Source organism: Nyctereutes procyonoides, unplaced genomic scaffold (assembly GCF_905146905.1).
Source record: "Nyctereutes procyonoides isolate TBG_1078 unplaced genomic scaffold, NYPRO_anot_genome, whole genome shotgun sequence".
NCBI lineage: Eukaryota > Metazoa > Chordata > Mammalia > Carnivora > Canidae > Nyctereutes > Nyctereutes procyonoides.
The window spans coordinates 15,549,976-15,570,395 of record NW_026575048.1 but is presented as its reverse complement, the minus strand read 5'-3'; the positions used below and the strand labels follow the sequence as shown (position 1 = coordinate 15,570,395).

At 37.2% G+C, this 20,420-nt stretch overlaps 1 protein-coding gene across 6 annotated transcripts in view; it reads left to right on the top strand.

The window, feature by feature from the left end:
- The window catches only part of LDAH (lipid droplet associated hydrolase), a 106,592-nt gene that overhangs the window by 60,537 nt on the left and 25,635 nt on the right, over nucleotides 1-20,420 (top strand). For all 6 annotated transcript variants that reach the window (XM_055327273.1, XM_055327276.1, XM_055327277.1 and 3 more), the window contains one exon: nucleotides 13,983-14,217. In XM_055327273.1, the coding sequence (XP_055183248.1) occupies nucleotides 13,983-14,217 (235 nt within the window). The remainder of the gene's footprint in view (nucleotides 1-13,982; nucleotides 14,218-20,420) is intronic.

Below are 20,420 nucleotides of genomic sequence, written 5' to 3'. Positions count from 1 at the left end.
ATTGCTCATGAATTGGAAAATAAGAAGAGCTATTTAAACACACCTATCTTGAGTTTCCTTCTTCTCTAGGATTTTGGCCCTTTCAGCCCCTTCTGCCTTTGATGCCTTCATTTTTTTTAATATTCTATTTATTTATTCACAAGAGATACAGAGAGAGAGAGAGAAGCAGAGACACAAGCAGAGGGAGAAGCAGGCTCCATGCAGGGAGCCTGATGTGGGACTCGATCCCGGGTCTCCAGGATTATGCCCCGGGCCGAAGGCAGCGCTAAACCACTGAGCCACCTAGGGATCCTCCCTTCGATGCCTTCAAAGGCACTTTAAAAAAATACTTTTTCCAGCTTTTCTAATTGTTCTTGGCAAGAGGATTGCTTTGCAGTAAGCTAGTCTGCCATCCCCACTCCCCATCTCCACTGTTACCAGCTGTTGCCTGGCTTTAAATTCTTCAAACTCTGCTATTGAAAAGTATGCCATCTCAAGTTTCTGATTCTTTATGGGCCTTGTTTATTCCCTGGACAGGTTTAGAATCTTTAGCCCCATTATTACATCTTATGATGATATTCCTGGGACTCTTTATCCTTTTTAATTTGGAAACCGGCATCGTTACATACCAAAAACTTCTATATTTTTTTCCTCCTTGTTTTCTCATTATTTACATGTTAAATATCCAGAAACAATTCTGTTGATTCATTGTATTTTCCACTATCAATCTCTTTCTCCCTTCCCCCTCTGTTTTCATTCTCTACCAGGAGAAATATCGGAGATTTTCCCAACTGTTTCTTGTAATTTATATAATTAATTTTTTTTATTTCAGCCTTCATAAAAATAACTTCTAAGATAATTTCTTAGTCTCTGTTCACTTTTTGTAGTGTGCTTTTTATTTTACGGCTCACTCACTTTCTGTCTAAGGAGAACAAATCTTTGGAGTTTTGTTGTACTCGGGCACTATTGCGTTCATTCTGAATTCCTGTTTTCATGTTTTGCTTTTGTTGATCTGTCTAGCATAATTGAAGCTTTGCTCAAACGTCCAACATTCCTTTGTTATCTATTCATATTTAAGAATGAAGCACTGAAAATCCAAGGAGGTTGTGTGTGGGAGTGGGCCTTATCAGCTAGCCGGCCTCGCTGCTGGGTGATTGGACAGGTATCCTGACATTTTTTTGTGTGTGTGGTATTCCTCAATGTCACTCAATGGTTTTTCTCTAGAGCCATTCAGTTTCTCCAAATCTCCTTCCTCAGGGCAGCAGCATCAGAGCGAAACAGCACAGAGGCTGGTGTTTGCATGAGAGTTTCAACATTTAGCGTTTGGGCTCTCAATCCCTCTCTCCTGTGGGCCCTTTACTCTTCCTTTCTTTGTGCCTGTGTACAGCTCAGAAAGCTCTCTCCTTTGGTTTCTATACAGAGTAAACCTGCAGTCCTGAGCTGGGCTTGGAGAGGAGGAGTTGCTTAGGGGTATTGAATGAGGCAGTCATCTTGGAAGGCTCACTGCCCCTCCACCAGACCAATCTTCATTCAGTCTGCTAGGTGCCATGCACTGTCACTGAGCACCTGTAATGGACATGAAGATACCCATGAACAAAACAGAAGAGAAGCTCTGCCTTCTCAGAGTTCACAGTCTGCTATGGGGAAACAGTAGTAGACTTGAAAAATACAGAAATTAATGTGTTCAAAGGTGATGCTACCTTGATAAAGAGTGAGGCAAGATCAAGGGGATTGGAAGTGCCGTGACTGGGGGATAGAGGGCAGTGGTGGACCGTACTTTATTATTGAACATTTTATTTGAAAACAATTTCAGGCTTAATTAGCAGAAGAATTAGAAGAATAAGAATAGTACGCAGAACACCATATACACTTTACCCACACTTATAATTGTTAATATTTTAACTCATTTACCTTATTATTCTTCTCCCAACCCTCTCACACTCTGTCTCCTCTCATATGTATAGGGTAGGGGTATATATACACTATATATGTATTTATACGTGTGTGTGTGTATATATATATACACACACACACAGAATATAGATATAGATATATAGAAATATAGATATAAAATATTAGTTTTTGGCTAAACTTTGAGCTGGTAACAGAATATATGACTCCCATTTCCATTGTATAGCATTTTCAGATACCATGAAATGTTTTTAATTGATAAATAGGTGTCCTGTCATTTTATGCCAAATACTCTTGAGAGCAGAGAGTTCTCAGGCTTTCCAAGAGTGCAGTCCAACCCTGTGAGAGAAGGTAAGGAAGGGCCTTCCCAGGGGCTCTTGTCCCTTCTGTGAGCTTCATAGAAGCTGAGACCGCAGAAATTCAGTGAGTCTCAGAGGTAGGACTCAGGAATTAACTCAGGTGTTTGCCCAGCCTGGGAGACTACAGGAGGAATAGCTCCCTCAAGAACCTGATGTATCTGGGAGTCAGTGAGAGGAGGAGCACTCCCTTTAGAGGCCTGTGAGAGAGAAAATATGTTAAGATACATCTTTGGTACCTCTCTCTTTTTTCCTGATCTGAAAGGAGGACAGATCCTTACCTGTTCTGTTATCAAAGCTGGTAATGGGATTTGTGCCTAAATTTTAGTTATTTAGGCCTAACCCTTTGCTGTGAATTAACTGCTCATTTTCCCATTTTAATCTCTGTCTCCTGGGGTCTTAGCTGCCCTGAGTGTTGGATTTGTTTTTTGCCAGATAAAATGAAACAAGAGAGCAATACCTTGAGACTTCCTTTTGACTCCTGAGAAGCTAGGAGTGTTAATTGGGACAGCTCCTGTGGCAGAAGTCTGACACTGGGTGGTGCATTGACAGGTGTCAGTGTGCCTCTGGCCATGGGCCTTTCCATTGTTCTGCTCTCTCTTAGTCTGAAAAGCTGTGATGCCTCATCTTAGTTCAAGTATTAAAATGGTACTTTAGTACATGAAATGGAAGTGAATGTGTTTCACAGTCTTTCAGCAAAGTTAAATGAGGAGTCGTCTTTTATACAGATTTCCCCAAATAACCCTGAGTTCTGTTGTCAGCACTTTGCTCATGGGGTTACCCAGTGTACATTTGTCATTTTCTCTTTCCAAGGCCTTTCTCAGAGGTTCCTAGGCCATGATGAACCAGAGGTTTCTAGTGCCTGTTTTATGGTTCTGTTACACTCTTTCTTTCCTGTAGAATGCAGCCTATCATGCATTATTATTAATGTCTCTCTGCTTAGACTTAGGTTCTCTAAAAGCAAACTCTTTGTCTTTTCTACCATTGAGTCTCCAGAATGCCCCACAGCATTAGTATGTTGTAGGTACCAGTATATCATGAATGAATGAGTGAACGAACGAATGAACCAAAAAACAAGCAATAGACCTAATGATTTTCCCTTCTCAGTCATTCTTGCTTAAGCTTTTAAAGACTCCAGTTTCTAACTTTGAAAAGTCGTGATCCCATTACGAACAATTGGGATGTTGTGTTTTGTTTTGTTTTGCTCCAAACAAAACTACTCTGGCTCCAAGTTTAGGGAATTACCAGCTACTACCTTTTTTGGTCAGGAAAACCATCCTTCCAAATTCTGTGTAGTTTTGCCATTGGAAACCAAGAGAAAGCTGAAATTGCCAAAGTCCCAAAGTAGCAATGTGAAAATGTTGTAGGTGTAGACATGAGGATGGGTTTGCTGTTGTCACCATTCACTGAGGCTACCTGGAGGACACTGTTTAGTTCGGAATAACAGATGCTTTGTAATAGATGGCTGTGCTACCCAGCAACCTGTGAAGAATAATTTGCGGTGGGTCTATGAGCATCACTGTTTTCTATTTGAGTTCTTTGTGATTCCAAATCTGAGAGACTCAAAAGGAAGGAAATTCCAAGAGATATTAAGCTGAAGAGAAGAGTAATTTGCATTCAAAATAAAATAAATGCGAAGTGTATAAAATGACAAAAGTTTGGGAAGAATAGACATAGATTTTGAACCTATGTTTCAAATGTTTAATGTAATCAATCATAAGCTATAATATACTTATCTGCAAATATGCAAACATTCTCTGTAATTAGCAACACTGACATGTAGATTAAATGCATGGAATGGCTTTTTTTTTTTACATTCATGTAATTAAAGTATAGAAAAATCTCTGTCCCAGAGGGTCATGAGTGTAATTCATATGAATAGAAAATGGTAAAAGTGGTCATTTCCTTAAATGCCATCTAAAGCAGAACATGTTGAAGTGGCATCATTCTTTTCAGCAATCACTAGTTGAAGGATCTCATGCTTTATTTCTTAGGATACAAGCTTAGTCATTTCCAAAGCCAAGTAGTTTGAAACACTTGTGAATATTGGCCTGCCTCTAACAACAATGATAGTGATTGACTGGGGGCACTTGGGTGGCTCAGTGGTTGAGCATCTGCCTTTGGCTCTGGTCGCGATCCCAGAGTGCTGGGATTGAGTCTCGCATCAGGCTCCCAAAAGGGAGCCTGCTTCTCCCTCTGCCTATGTCTCTGCCTCTCTCTCTGTATCTCCCATGAATAAATAAAATCTTTCCAAAAAATGATAGTAATTGACTCACCCGCAGGAAATTATGTCACCAAACAATAATATATGTGTATATATATGTGTAGTACACTATATATCTGTAATATAATATAATATATCTCTAGTATACTATCTGAACAGTAAGTATAGTGATTGGTGATCTTTAGATTGTACTCTTTGTTTAAAAAAATGCCTATTTAATTAAACGGATTTTACACAATCCACACCTGAACATCACACATCTTACCTTATGGGTGCACTTCAAATCATTCCTAAGTTCCTTTCTGTAAAATGATTAATAATAATAATAATTTCAGAAAAAATAAACATCAAAATACTATTTCAAATCCCCAAAATGCATTTTCTATGAAAAACCCCATTGTTTATATTTATTTTCCTGTACTATTCAGGAAACCATGGTTGTGCTTCATCATCAGAACTGACTTTGGTAGATTTCAAATGAGAATGTGAAATAGATGAGAATGTTTCAGTAGAGTAGAGTGAACTGGCCAGCCTAGAAGTTCTTACTTTATTGAGACAGTAACATAAGAAAATATGTTGTCATGTACACAGATTTGGAAACCTCCTCTGAACAGCTGTGTTATAAAATTGGGTATACTTCCTTGACTTTGATGGGATTTTTTTTTTTTGCCAGTAGGTTTCTGTATGAATAAAAGAAATTCTTGTTGCTGTGGCTTATCCTATCAAATTTGGACTATAAATTTCATTGAAGTTACCATTCTGGTATCTAAGAAAAAGTAGGAGTTTCACCCAACAGGTAATAACTGTTGTTCTCCAAAGGCAAGAGAGGAAAACAAGTCTCATCAACTAAGTGTTAGTTGTGATAAACAATCTTTGGTCTTCTTATAGTTTTTAGAGGTAATGATGCATTCATAGTATGTATTTGAACTTCCTTATTGTTTCAGTACATTCCCATGTTTTCAGAGTGCACTTGAATTCTCATTTTGTTATTGATATAGATCAACCACATGTAACCCTGTAGTTGCTCATGTATTTTTAGAGTTTCCCTTGCATGCAGTTTTGTTTAACATGGGTCACAGTAATGGATCATTTATACAAAGTAATGGATTGCTTCCTCTTTCTGCCAACTGATTTGATCAGTCTGAAGTTCCTTTGTACTGTGGGTTACATAACTAGTATGGAATCTGTATGGTGTATTTTTTAGTATGACAGTAACTGTATTAACCATTTATATTCTCTAAATCTTTTAAGGACACTTTATATTTTTTAAGGACATTTTAATAAACACAAAGAAGCCCTTGTTATGAAGTGAATAAACTTGGAACTAGAATGAGCAATTGGTTATCATAAAGGACTAAACCACCAGACTTCTTGCAGATAATTTTCATTAAAATTGTTCTGGTTTAACTGTGGGTTGACCAGGGGAAAAAAACAGAAACATTTCTTTCTAGTTTTCCTATTTAACATATTTTTTCTGCTTTTACAAACAGGATAGAACAGAACATAATCGTTTTACTTTCCTAATTAAGAATTTGTAGCACTTGAGGGTCCTAGTTCTGAATATTTTCCTTTATCATCCACAGTGCTGTTTTATAAATGATGGAAGGCTTAGGGGATTATTAAGATTAAATGTACTGATCTCACATTATTTGCTGGAATTATTTTTTAGTCAAATCCCTGATAGTAGTTGGTTTGGTTATTTACTAATATGGAGAAAATAAGATTGAGAGCTGAACAGTTAAATTGCAGTTGGTAGAGACTGCATTATCCAATGACATTAATTCTCCAGGACACAGTTGAAGAACCTGAAAATAAGCAAAATTGCCTCTGTGTTTTCAGAATTAAAAGCCCCAAAAAATAAATAAATAAAAATAAAAGCCCAAAGAGCATATGAGCCCAAACCCATAGAATGTCTCTTTTAAAGCTTGCTAACTCCCTTTTATTCACAGTCCCAACCAGCTGGTTTCAAAGAAGAAAGAAAATTTGTACATCCTCATTGTCAACACATGCAAATATACCTGTTATCTCATTGTAATATAGTATTCCATTGTATAGGCGCACTGCCATATGTGGGGCCATTCTTCATTATGAAATCTAGTCTCCAGTCCTTTGCTACTCCAAGTAACTCTTTTTTTCCAGTTTTCCCAACTGCATTTATTGAATAACTCCTTTTTTTCTCCATAGATGCCTTTATCATAAACTTAATTCCTCAGGTATTCAGGTTTGTTTTGAGACTCTTTTATGTTCCACTGAACTATGTGATCCTTTTCTGATAAACAGCTTTGTCCAATATTTAGGAGAGCTAATCTTTTTTTCTTTTTCAGAATTCCTAGGTGGTTAGGGCATTTCATTTTCCAAATGAACATTAAAAGAATTCGTTAAATTTCAAAATAAGAATCATCTTTTACTATTTTAATTGGGATTGAAATGAATTGGTCCATTAATTTAGTGGGAAAATTTATATCTCTTTTGTAACAGAAGAACAAAGAAATGAATTCCCTTTGTATTTTAAACTTTTCTTTAGATAAGTGCACTACGTTTCTTCTTATGTATGTAGCTATTTTTATATGTGGGTTTTTTAATGTTTTAAACATAAGTCATAACTAATGGTAATTTTACCTTTCCAGTATTTACTCATTTTTTATCTTGTCTAATTTCACTGATTTAGTCCTTTTGAGACAGTATTAACAATGCAGTATTAACAATACAACAATATAATAATTCTACTAAAATGGAAGTCAAACAGATCACTCTTGCTTCCAAAACCCTTCAACAGCTTCTCAGCTACTCACAGTAAAACCCAAAGCCCTACCAGACCCTAAATCCTCTGTCCCCCGTGCTGCTCCTGTGATCACAACTTGAACTGCTCTCCTTTCACACACACCACCCCAGCGATACTGTTCTCTGTGCTTTTGCTCAACACAGCAAATTAGGATCTGTCTTACAGGCTTTGCACTTGACTTGCCCTTCCATTCCCAGAAATACTTTTTTTCCAAATATCTTACAGCTCACTCCATGACTGGCTGCACAATTGTCATCTTTCTTTAGCCTTCCCTTAACACCCGATTTAAACTACAGCACCACTTCCAGCAATTCCTAGTCTCCTTTCATTATTGTATTTCTTCCCTATGTCACCATGGACTTGAGTTTACTAACATGCATTTTTGCATACTGTTATTATTGTTGTTAATAATTATTATTTGTTGTTATTCCTTAAATTGTCCTCTAATTGCTTTAGAATTATAATCATTTTTGTGACTTACACACAAGCTTTTTTTTTTTTAAGATTTTATTTATTTATTCATGAGAGACACGAGAGAGAGAGGCAGAGACATAGGCAAAGGGAGAAGTAGGCTCCCTGCAAGGAGCCGGATATGGAACTCAATCCCATATCCCGGGATCACGCCCTGAGCTGGAGGCAGACGCTCGACTGCTGAGCCACTCAGGCATCCCTACATACATATTTTAATCACTTTTTGTATCATTTACTCAGTTATTTAATACTTACTATCAATTATTTGTCTCTCTCATTGCAAAAGACAGAAAGAAGAAAAAAATAAGAAGGTCTATAAAAAATAAAAAGCAACAAGGTAAGATTTTAGGTTTATATTTTAGATTTAGCTCCAAAATATTAGGAATGATTTAAATAAAAAGGTAGTAAACCTATTAATCATAGTAGTTAAAAGACAAAGATTGTCAAATTAGAGGAAAGAAATCCAAATATATTATATAAGATATAATCTTGTAAATATAAGGCCTTAAAAAGATAGGATCTGAAAGAGTGGGAAAAGTTTTATAAATTTTAGGCAAAAGAAAGTTGGTATAGCCATGTTCATATTAAAATAAGCCCTAAGGAAAAAGCATATTAGAAATGAAGAGAATTCCTTCATAATTATAAAAGTTTACTCTGTTAGGTACTAACAGTCAATATCGGGAAGGAAAGAGGTAATATCACTACTGTGGTCCAGAGATTGAAGTTAGTTTCACATTAGAAAATCAATTGATAGTTTACCATGTTAGTAAATGAAAGGGAAAAAAATCATACAATCATCCCAATAGGTACAAAAAAGGTAATTAATAAAATTCAGCATCCATTTATGATTTTAAAAAGCAATTAACTAGGAATAGAGGAAATGTTTTAATCCAACAAAGTGTATCAGTACACATCATGTTTTGTGATTATATTGAAAAAAAATTTTTTTAACTCAGGAACAAGAATTATTTCTGTCAGTGTTGTAGTAAGGTTTTGGTTAGCTCAGGTAATATAAGAAAAAAAGATACAAGGATATGAAAGGAAGAAGTAACCTTGTTATTATATATGAATGATATAACTATGTACTTAGAAAATCCAAAGAATCTACAGACAACTTACTAAAACTAAGGGACTTTAATAAGTTTGCTGGACACAAAATCAACATGTAAATATTTTTTATATCATATATACAAGCAGCAACCATTTAGTGAAAATTTTAAAATAGCCTATTTACAACAGCATTAAAATAATAAGTACCTAATAATCTGACAAAAGTTACGCAAAATGACTACACATAAAATGTATGAACATTTTTAGAGACATGAAGGAGAACTATCCCTATGTTCTCAGATTGGAAAACTCAGTATTTTAAAGATACTACTTCTCAAATTAATTTATAAATTTAGTACAATCAGAATCTCAGTGAGATTCATGTAGAAGTCAAATAGCCAATTCCAAAATGTTTACGGAATTGCAGAGAGCCAAAAATACCCCAGGCATTTTTGAAGAGCAACATGATGGGGTTTAACTTACTATCCCAAATATCAAAATATATTATGAAGCTTTAAGTAAATAAGACACGGTGCTCTTGGCACAGAGTTAGAGAGGTATGCCAGTAGAGTGGGTCAGAGAACACTGAAAAGAAACCATTCACATCTACATGGGATTCACACCATGAGTGTCACTGCAGAAAAGCCAGGAAGAAGCAGCCTTTACAGTTAACAGCTCTGGGACAATTGAGTTTCCATATGGAAAGAAATTGAATTAGACCCATATTTCATGGCACACATAACAATCAGTTTCAAGTAGGTTATAAATGAAAGTATGGAAGACTAGATCACAGAGCTGTAGGAAATCCTATTAAAGAATGCTGGCTGCCAGGGAGCCTTCCGTGCCTGCGGACTGTGGCCCACCCGGCTCCCTCGGCGTGGCATGTTCTTGTGGCTCCTGGTGCGACTGGCGAATGAGAGCCCATCTGAAGCCAAGAAGTCAGTTCCTTGATCTTAACCTGTGCGGCCACCACAGCTGCTAACACACCTGCTTCCAGCCTCAAGGGAGAACTTTTCCTGTGGTTGGGGAAAGCAGCTCTCCTTCTTGGACCTTCGGCTGGGAGACCTCAGCAGGGCAATGAGAAACCCAGCCTCTCCCAGCACCAAAGATTGCTGTGTGTAAACCCACCCATTTGAATCTCTCAAGTATTGTTAAGTCCAATAGAACATTGGTAGCACTTAAAGGAATAAAAGGACTCAGATGTTAGAGCTACGCAAAAGAGAGGGAAAGACTTCTGAATTTGAAGATATAAAATTCGTGGTTAATTCTAACACCATTCCCGTTGCTGAGAGAATTCATCATTTCTACCTCTCAGACTCTTAAAGCATGCTGCTTGGTATCCAAGTGAAATGCCAGATCCCCTAATTAAACTATTAACATTCAACAAAATGATAAAAATTTACTTTCTGCGTGAGTTCCAGGCACCTACTAAAGTGCCTGTACTTTGAAAAACAGAGGAGGAAAGTGTAATAGTTATTATTGCCACGTTGTGTAAGAGTTCTCATTGATCCACATCTTTAATACTTGGTATTGTTAGACTTCTTAATTTTTGTCAGTCTGAAGGGGATATTCCACATCTCCAAGAGTGACAGCAGTCACGTTTGACTTTGAGCCATTGGCCGCGGTCCCAAAGACTGTCTTTGGACAGAAAGGCAAAGGTGAAGTAGCGGCATACCACTGTCCACTGAATATGAGAGCAGGGTAAGCCTGTTCAAGGGCACAGAGACCCTGGAAAGTTGTTGGATTCTTTGCAGGCGCCTCCTGCAATGGCAGAGGACTGCAGTTATGATGCTGGTGCTTCACATCCTGCTTACCCTGTGTCCTCACCCTGTGTTGATTACGGTGAAATCAGGACCAGAGGGGAAGAAGACTGAATAACAGAAGAGTCCTGGAATTCCAGAGCTGACCTCATTCCTTCTCTGTCCGTGTTTGAATACACTGAGTTGGAATTCATGGTGAAAGTGGTGTCCAGGGAAGATAATTCCTTTAACTGACTTTTCTTGGTTAGTCAGACTTCACTGAGATTCCATAACCTTTATGTGAATCTTGATATATAATCTTTGTGTAAACCCATTGCCAAATAGGCAGCTGGCTCTGACTGGAAGATTCTGGATCATCCCTGATGCTCTGGAGTCCACAGTCCTCTGAATCACAAGTCCCCATGGATGCCTTTATTAAGCACACACAGTCCATCTAGCATCTTCTCTGCTTTGTACTTAAGAAGATGCCAAGGTGGCAGAAACTCCCCTATTCTAACTGAAACCCTACATTCATTCCAAAAGCACATCATGAGCATTTTGCATGTAAAGTTGCCAAAGCAGCATTTTTAAAAAATCATCAGAAGAGGCTATGGCTCCCTACTCCCAAATAATGTCTTATTTATCACCAAGACCACAAGGAACGGCACATTCTTACTTATGTGACAGAGGAGGAGACCTAGTAGAAGTCAAATTATTGTGACCCAGAGAGAAACAGCTACAATATCTCGGCTACTGTTGAGAGAAAAGGAAGTCTATAAGAAATGGCTCAGCAGTCAGCTGACAGGACCAAGGAAAAACAAAGATGATTAGAAAGAAAAAAGTCCTCCATAGTTTTACCCTCAAGTCCTTGTTCTTTATTAGAGAGACTGTGTATCAGAATTACAGATCAACTTGAACATTTGGGCAATGCCATCCCTACAGGTTATTACAGAAAAGGATTGTCAATGGTAGAGGATGAGAGTCCACAAAAACCTGTACTGTACTGTCAGTTCTACCAGGAAAACTGCACTCAGTTCCTCCAGAAGGAGGAATATAAATACATAAGGGAAATGGCAAATCACCGGTACCTCAAATCAAAGGAACAGACTCACAGACTCAGTTAAAAGGTAGCTTTACCTAATTTCTAAAGAAGCATTTTGAATGAGAAAAGTAGTATCTTCATGATTTGAGGTTGGACAAGAATTTTTCAAACTAGGCACAAAGAATAAGTATAAAAGAAAAGATTTAAATTCGCTTCCATCAAACTTAAGAACTTATGTCCATTAAGAAAAATATCAGAGATGAACAGGCAAACCAAGGACTGCAACATGACAAAAGACGAGTACCTAGAATTAAAATAAAAAAATAAAATAAAATAAATAAAAAACTACAAGTCAAGAAGAGAAAGTGATAAGCAGCCTAACAGAAAAGCGTGCAAGAGACTTGAATAAGCACTTCAAGGTATATAGAAAACATAAACATAAAAGCTGTTCAACCTTGCCGGTCATCAGAGAAACACAAAGCCATAGTGAAATACCGCTATTCATGAGGTTAGTCAAAATTACAAAGTTTGCCATAACCAAATGTAGTGCAGGTATGTAACAGCATGAATTCTCATGTCTGTTGGTATGGGGGTACGTTCTTATGGCTACTTTGGGAAACTATTTGGAATTATCTACTAAAGCTGAACTTTGGGCAACCCCAGTGGCTCAGCAGTTTAGTGCCTGCCTTCAGCCCAGGGCCTGATCCTGGAGACCCAGGATTGAGTCCCACGTCAGGTTCCCTGCATGGAGCCTGCTTCTCCCTCTGCCTATGTCTCTGCCTCTCTCTCTCTCTCTCTCTCTCTGTATCTCTCATTAATAAATAAATTTTCAAAAATAAAGCTGAACTTATACATACCATATGATACAGTATTTCTACTTTGAGTGATATCATCAACAGAAGTACATGCGACCAAGAGGCATGTATAAAAATGTCCACAGTATCAGTAAAATAAATAGCAGTATGTTCATACAGTGGAAAACTACATAGCCAAGATAATAAGCTGTTGCTACATATATCAACATGGATGAATCTTATAAACAGTATTGAGTGAAGGAAGTAAAACACAAAAACATACTGTTGATTGCATTTATATAAACTTCATTCACAGAAAAGATTTAACTATCGTATTAAGGAATATGTAATTAGTCTGCTTGAACTGCCATAACAAAATACCATAGACTAAGGGGCTTCAACAACTGACATTTTCTCAGTTCTGGAGGCTGAAAGTCCAAGATCAGCTTGCCCAGATGGTCAGTTTCTGGGGAGGCTTCTTGGCCTATGGGTGGCTGTCTTCTCCATTGTGTTCACCAGACCTCTTTGTGTGTGCTTGGGAAGAGAGAGCCACTTCTTGAGAAGAGATTCATTCTCTGGTGAATCTCCTTATAAGGATACTAATCCCACCTATTGGAGCCCCATTCTGTGACCTCATTTCTCTCTCCATATAATCACATTGGGAGTTAGGGCTTCAACTTATGATTTCAGGAGAGTCACAATTCAGTCAACTGCAGGACAATAACTATTAATATAAAGCAAGATAAGGAAGTGATTATAGTATTAAGGAACGATAAGTATTCATGTAAAGCAAAGTAAGGAAGGCAGGATAGGAGTTACCTAAGAGGTGAGCAGAGGTCGGAATTGGGATTGGAAGAAGCCCTGCAGGCAGTGTTTTGTTTCTGGATCCAGAACAATAGAAATTATTTTTATCTATGAATTTTTAAAATATTGATATGGTAGCTAATGGTAAATTTAAAATGCTTTAGCAGTGCTCTTTCTTGTGGAGTATTATTAAAATATATTTCCTGATATCCCGATGAATTCAGTTGAAATTCTGTTTTTGTCCTTGAACATTTTCCCTTATAGGTAGAGATTCCCAGCTTTCCTTGTTTCTAGGCTGCATTTTACTAAGGTTAAATCAGGTGTTAGAAGTATGTTTGATCCTATTAAAGATTATCTTTTATTGGTAAGAGTAAGGAATAGAGAAGCTTATCAAGAGTGAACTATCCCCAAATATAATTAACAAAAGAAATGATGACCAGAACCAGAGTTCTTTATGTAGTTCTGATTTCTTCTGGTATCACTAGACAGTGTGGTGGTATAACTATTAGAATGGAACGTGAATGCCTAATTTTGGTGGTCTTTCAAAAGGATTGTGAATTGCTGTCACAATCAGGAAGTTATCTAGGAATCTGATTTGTTCCTCACCCTGAATATTAACCCCAGTAACTCAAGGGGACATCCTTATGCCTCCCCCAGATTGCTTGTGCACTGAGAAGACAGCTGATGGTAGTTTTTTTCATTTGCAGCAGATCTTTAGTTGTATTCTGAAGCCCTGTCATTTGTCCTGTACTGTACTATATAGAAGAAACAATAAAACAGTGGGTTATCCCTCAAGAAAACTTCTCATCAAAGTATGTTTTTTATTATAGATAATTCGCTCCTTTCTGCTCTTTCCAACAATTGAGCGAATGTCTGAGTCACCGAATGGCAGGATCGCCACTCCACTCCTGTGCTGGCTTCGATATGCTCTCTATGTTTTTGCCTACCTTCTACTTAAACCATGGCCTGAGAAAATCAAGTCCTTTGTTATCAGAATTGCTCTTCAAATGATGAACCTGCAGAGTGAATTTTCGGTCCTAAACATATTAGAACCATTCTGCCTTGGTAAGCACATTTTAAAAGGTATATGTTTTTTCCATTTCTTTGTGTCTTCCTCAGTTTCTTTCATACATGTTCTATAGTTTTCAGAGTACAGATCTCTTACCTCTTTGGCTCAGGGTTTATTCCTAGGTATCTTATGGTTTTTGGTACAATTGTAAATGGGGATAAATTCCTTGATTTCTCTTTCTGCTGCTTCATTATTGGTATATAGAAGTGCAACAGACTTCTGTGCATTGATTTAAAGAATGAAATCTTGCCATTTTCAATGACGTGGATGGAACTAAAATGTATTAAATAAGACAGTCAGAGAAAGACAAATACCATATGATTTCACTCATATGTGGAATTTAAGAAACAAAACTGATGAACATAGGGGAAGGGAGGGAAGATAAAAAGATAAAGAAAGGGAGATAAACCATAAGAGACTCTTAACTTAATTTTTAAAATATTAACTATAGGAAGCAAATTCAGGGTTGCTGGAGGGGAGGTGGGTGAGGGGATGGGGTAACTGGGTGATGGGGCCCTAAGGAGGGCACTTGACATAATGAGCCCTGGGTGTTATATGTACCTGATTAAACACTAAATTCTACCCCTGAAGCTAATAATATGCTATATATTAACTAGCTTGAATTTAAATAAAATTCTAAAAAATACATAAGTGAAAGAAATAAAAATTAAATGGATAGGTTTATTCTTGTATCACAACGCAGAATTACCTCAGACAGTGAGTGAATATCGAGCAAGGAATTATTTTTCTCCTAAAAGCTTAAAACTAGACATAAAATAAAAACAGACATAGAGGCTTTCATTTTCATTTTCATCAGGCTTTGATTTAAAAACTTATCCTTCTGATTCTCCACTCTAGCTGCCAGATGGTGGGAGAGAATTCTATATATAGTACATATGGACTCTATAGGAATCCAAAGTACACCTTGTTAGTCCAGTGTAAGAACTTGGGAGAAACCAGCCAAGGAAACCAGGCTCAATACTACACTCAATACACTCAATTCCCGTAGAGTGAATAAGCAATGCTTTTATTTTCCCTTTTACATGTTTTTGGAGGAGTTTAAATGACAAAAGTAATTAATAACAGTCATTGTACTGATTATATTTTCTGAATGTGCCAGGGAATATTTGCTACTATAGTTTTTGGCTTCAATTTTTGTTTTTAAATGTAAGACACCTTTTTAGTTAATACTAATTTATAGACTATTTATCAATTATTTTCATAATAAAACGATCCCTTCTTAATCTGTACCTCAAAAGGTTATTGTAAGATGAAACATGATAATATATGCAAAGTGTCTATATAATATTTTATTTATAATAAGCCTCCAGTGAATGATATAACAATTGCAGCAGCAGCTAATGGCACCATTCTGGGTATTTACTTGTAGTCCTCAGAACTAATCTGTTTTGGATATTTTACTGTCCTCATTTTACAGGTGAAAATACAGAGATATAAAGAAGTTACATGATTTGCACAGTCATACAACTAGTGGGTAGTGTTCAGACTTTGGCAGTCTACCACTATACTAAAGATTCCTTTTACCATAGCTGCTATTGTCATCTTTTTGCCCCAGTCAGTTATAAAGGCAGGACTCCCAAAAGTTCATTATCTTTTCTTTATTTGTGGATTTTTGTCTGTTCCATGCTCTCTCCAACCCCCATTCTTTTTAGTATACCCTAGCATAGCAATGGAAGAAGAGGAGAAAGGAAGAAAGGAAGCAAGATTCAGGGAAGTTATAAAAATCACAAAAACTGAAGTTGGAGAGGCCCCTTAAAGACCTGATCCAACTCCTTATCCTTCCTTCCTATCATAGAAGAGAAAGAGATGGCCTAAGTGAGAAGGGCATTGTCTGCATGTCAGAAACCCTTCTGCTGTCTGGTTCTTGGACATTGATCAGACCAAAAGTTAGACTAGATGATCTCTAAGGGCCAATATACCTTTGGAAATTATTTGAGACCAAATGGAAGTCACTTGAAATTCTGGCAAACATATATAAAATTGGGGATCCCTAGGTGGCTCAGTGGTTAGCACCTGCCTTCGGCCCAGGGCATGATCCTGGAGTCCCGGGAACAAATCCCACATCAGGCTCCCCGCATGGAGCCTGCTTCCTCCTCTGCCTGTGTCTCTGCCTCTCTCTCTGTGTGTCTCTCATGAATAACTAAATAAAAAATATTTTTAAAAAAATATAAAATTACTCCACATATGCTTCAGTAAATCATTTTATTTCCCTTTACAGTTTCTTTTTCCTTTGGGCATTTTTCTTTTTACCCGATAGAAGGAATTATAAAAAGCATTTTCCAATTAGAGATTCCATTTTCCTACAAGGAATTCTGCTTCCAGAAGGATGGAATGGATGTACTTTTTCCTACTAAGTACCAAAACCCCTGCATATTCAGTAACATGTAGAAGGGCAAGAGAAAAAAAAAAACACACACACACACACACAAAAGAGAAAAAAACACAGAAAACAAACCAAAAAAAGCAGAATGAAGAGAAAACAAGTAATAAAATGGCATACAAGCTCTTCTAACATATCAATAATTACATTACTGGAAATGGTCAAAATACACCAATTAAAAGACATTACCTAAGTATATGCTGCCTTCAGTTCAAATATAATTATACAGGTAGATTGAAAGTAAAAAAATGGAAAGAGATACATTATGTAAACATTAATCAAGAGGAACCAGGAATGTCTGTCTTAAAATCAGATAAAGTAGACTTTAGAGCAAAGAAAATTACAAGGGACACTGCATAATAACAATAAGAAGTTCAGTCTACCAAGAAGATAGAATACATAGCAATCCTAAACATGTGTACACCAAACAAGAGAGTTGCAAAATATATGAAGCAAGACTGATAGAATTGAAAGAAGTAATGGACAAATCCACAAGTATAGTTAGATACTTAAGAACACCTCAACAGTTGAAGGAACAAGGCAGAAAATTAGCAAAGATATAGAAGAATTGAACCACAGTATCAGCCAACAGGACTTAGTAGATATTTATAGAACACTTCACTCAAAACATCTGAGTTTCTGATAGGCATTAGATAGGAATGCCTGATTATCAAACTATCTGTGCAAACTATCAAACTAACTGATTATCAACCTATCTGTGCTTTTCTTATACCTCTTTAGAAATATTTTCTAAAGCCATACCAGGACACAGAGTATACGAAAGTTTTATTTGTTTTTCTATATATGTTTAGTGGCTGTGTAACACATATGAGATATAGTCAAGCGTTTAATGTTTTTAACTAAAAGAGGTAATTATATAAAGATGTTTTCCAGTTTTTCTACAGCAGAGTTCTAAGCACCCTCTTAGAGAAGTGAGCTACATAAGCTGTCCTTGAAGGATAGGAATCTTCCTTTCAGCTATAGTGATTGACCTCCTACTATGTCTTCCAGTGGCCCCAAGTGCAAGCATCAAGAAACAAGACAGTTTGGATGACACTCTACCTTCCCTGGCTCAAGAAAACCAAAGCGTTCTAGCCACATTGCTCCTTGGGGACCCTGGGATTCCTTTTCTGCACAAGCACTGTAGAGTTATACTATGTGCAAATTACACTCTAAAGTAAACTGAGCTCTCAGCTACCTTGCTTCATATCTGTTCCAAACATCCAAAGTCCAAACAAACTTTAGGAGCACAGCTTTCCTATTTCTGCCATCCTTGCTTCTCTGATTTTCTTTTGTCTTTGTTCTAAATCTGGCCTTCTGATGTAAGCAGTACTTCAGTGGTCCTTTTTTCTATATTTCCCACTCAGTCTGTATAACCTTGAGTAAGGGGAAGGCAGGCGAGAATTACTTGTCTTTTTTCTTTGGACCCTTGGTTCATTGTCTATTTGGGTCTTAATTAAATCTCCCAGTAGTCACCCTACGCTGATCCTTAACCAAGCATTTCAACCATCCTAACAAGCCTCTTGCTACCTGTCCCCTTGGGATCCCACATCACCCTTGTCTCCTCTTGCAACAAGTACCACAGAAACTGCCTCTGCCCAGGCTTGCCCTGGCTATCCCTTAGGTGATTCCCATCACCTTGCTTACTACAAAAGGAAGATGGTCCCAGCTGAGAGAGACCAATACTCATAAGACCATGGCTTTTGCAGATAATAGTGGCCTCCTCCCAAGCTTGTATCTCATGAATGGTAAAGGTAAATCAGTGTTCAAACCAACCCACTTGAATCGGAAGTATGATTTTTAGGTTACACAAAGAGAGGGCTAATCAAGAGGAAAAAGCGGGGTCCAAGATTATTCTCAGTGGTCTATAACATCTGTGACATCCCTGCAGACCTGTTTCCCTGGCTTTACTGTCACCCAGACAGTGACCTTTAACATGCCAGCTTGACTTTTAGTAGGCCTTACAGTGTTTGCACATTATGTAATGTCTGTGCTTCAGTAGAAATCTTACAGAAACAAATGGAGGAAGTTTGCTAGTCCAAATAGTGGATAATAAATCCTGCCCTATCTAGATAGACACTGATTTTCTGTATCCTTTAGTTTATACACATATTTTTTTGTTGTAGTAAGGTCCGAAAAATTCAAGGAACCAAAATATTCAAGTATTTCAAATGCTGTTGCCCTTTTGGCAAAGATGGCACTTCCTTTGGGCTGGGAGTCCATGTATTAGCCTTCTTCCCCAGATTGAGTGAGTGAAACATCAGTTCCTATCTGGCATTCAGAGAGTAGCCCTAATTCAATTAGCATATTTTATATACTTTACCACAGTGTCCATCAGATCAATTTACATAATTAGATTGTTTTAAATGTTGTTTTTAAAGAAAATATATGGGGTTTTTTACTTTAATTTTAATTCTGGAATGTTTGCTACTACACATTTTCTTTATAATAGATGTTCTTCTACTTCATAAGGAATAGGCTTTTCACTGAGACAGCTAAATTGGATTTCCTGATCAAAGCTAAAAGCAAATATATTTTAGCTTAGCAGTATCACAGGTCAAGATAATTAACTTTAAAAAATATTCTAGGGTCTTTTCGTTAGTTAGGCCAAATTGATGTTTTAATTCCTTTCAGTTACCTAACTAGAAAAACATAGTGCAGAGACAAAGGGCATTCCTGGTAGGTTGTATTACTTTATTGCATACATTCTTGTAAAAAAAAAAAAAAAAAACAAACCTGTGTTATCTTTCCTTTCCTTGATCTGTGTAGAAATAACTATTTTAAACATACAGTGATATGAAATGAACTCTTCAATGAACTGACACATAACCTTTACTAAAGAATCACACATTTCTTCTCAAAATATTTGTAACTCAATCTCAGAAAAATTTTTTGAATAAGACAAAACCAGACTCCCATGCTACCTATTCTCTTATTTATGGTGTAGCTTAGAAAAAAATCTGTTGTTAAAAGGCAACTGCAACTTTAATAATTCTTAGAAATCTAGCCTGAAATGCAGCATGACGGAGAAGTTTTGTGTGTGTGTACATGGTCAGTATTAGGATTTAGGATAAAAGGTAATGATAGGATACAATACTAGAATACCATCTCTAGTTTAAAGTTAAATGACTCAATGAAAGCTTTACGATAGCTTTCTAAAGAAATTTGTATGTGTATGTTATCCTGCTATTCTAAGAAGTTGTATTATTTTTTTCTAAAAAAAAAAATCATACACCTTGAGTTGTGTTTTTCCCTTTGGTGAACTCAGTGTCACAGAGATAATGTGATCCATTTGCAGACTAAATGGATGGTTATAATAACGAAAATAATGGTAAAATCAAACAAACCGAGGCATTCTACTGTGGAACCCTACAGGAGGCATTGGATACCTGTCACCAAACTAGCAGGACAACTTGGCTTCCAGTCCCCAACTTCTACCTCAGAAAAGTATCTGTGCATCTCCCCCAGACTTCTTGTTGCATCACTCATTGTGGTTTTACTTCCCTCTGCATTTTCCCTCACTGCTGAGACGAGTGCTTTGGGAGACCTGATTTTTGGCCAGTCTCAACAAAAACCCTTAGACTCTCCCTTTTACCTGCAGGGATCTGTCCCACTTTACACCAGTACATCCCTCCTTGGCTCACCAGTGTGATTGTGTTTCTGCCCCCAGTTCTGGGCACCCCTGTAACATCAGCTTTGCACCACTTCCAGGAAAGCAACAGGTTTTTCCTCCCGACCACTGCCCCCCTACAACTCTTCCAAAAAAACACCAGCTCAGTCCCTCCTAATCTTATTTAA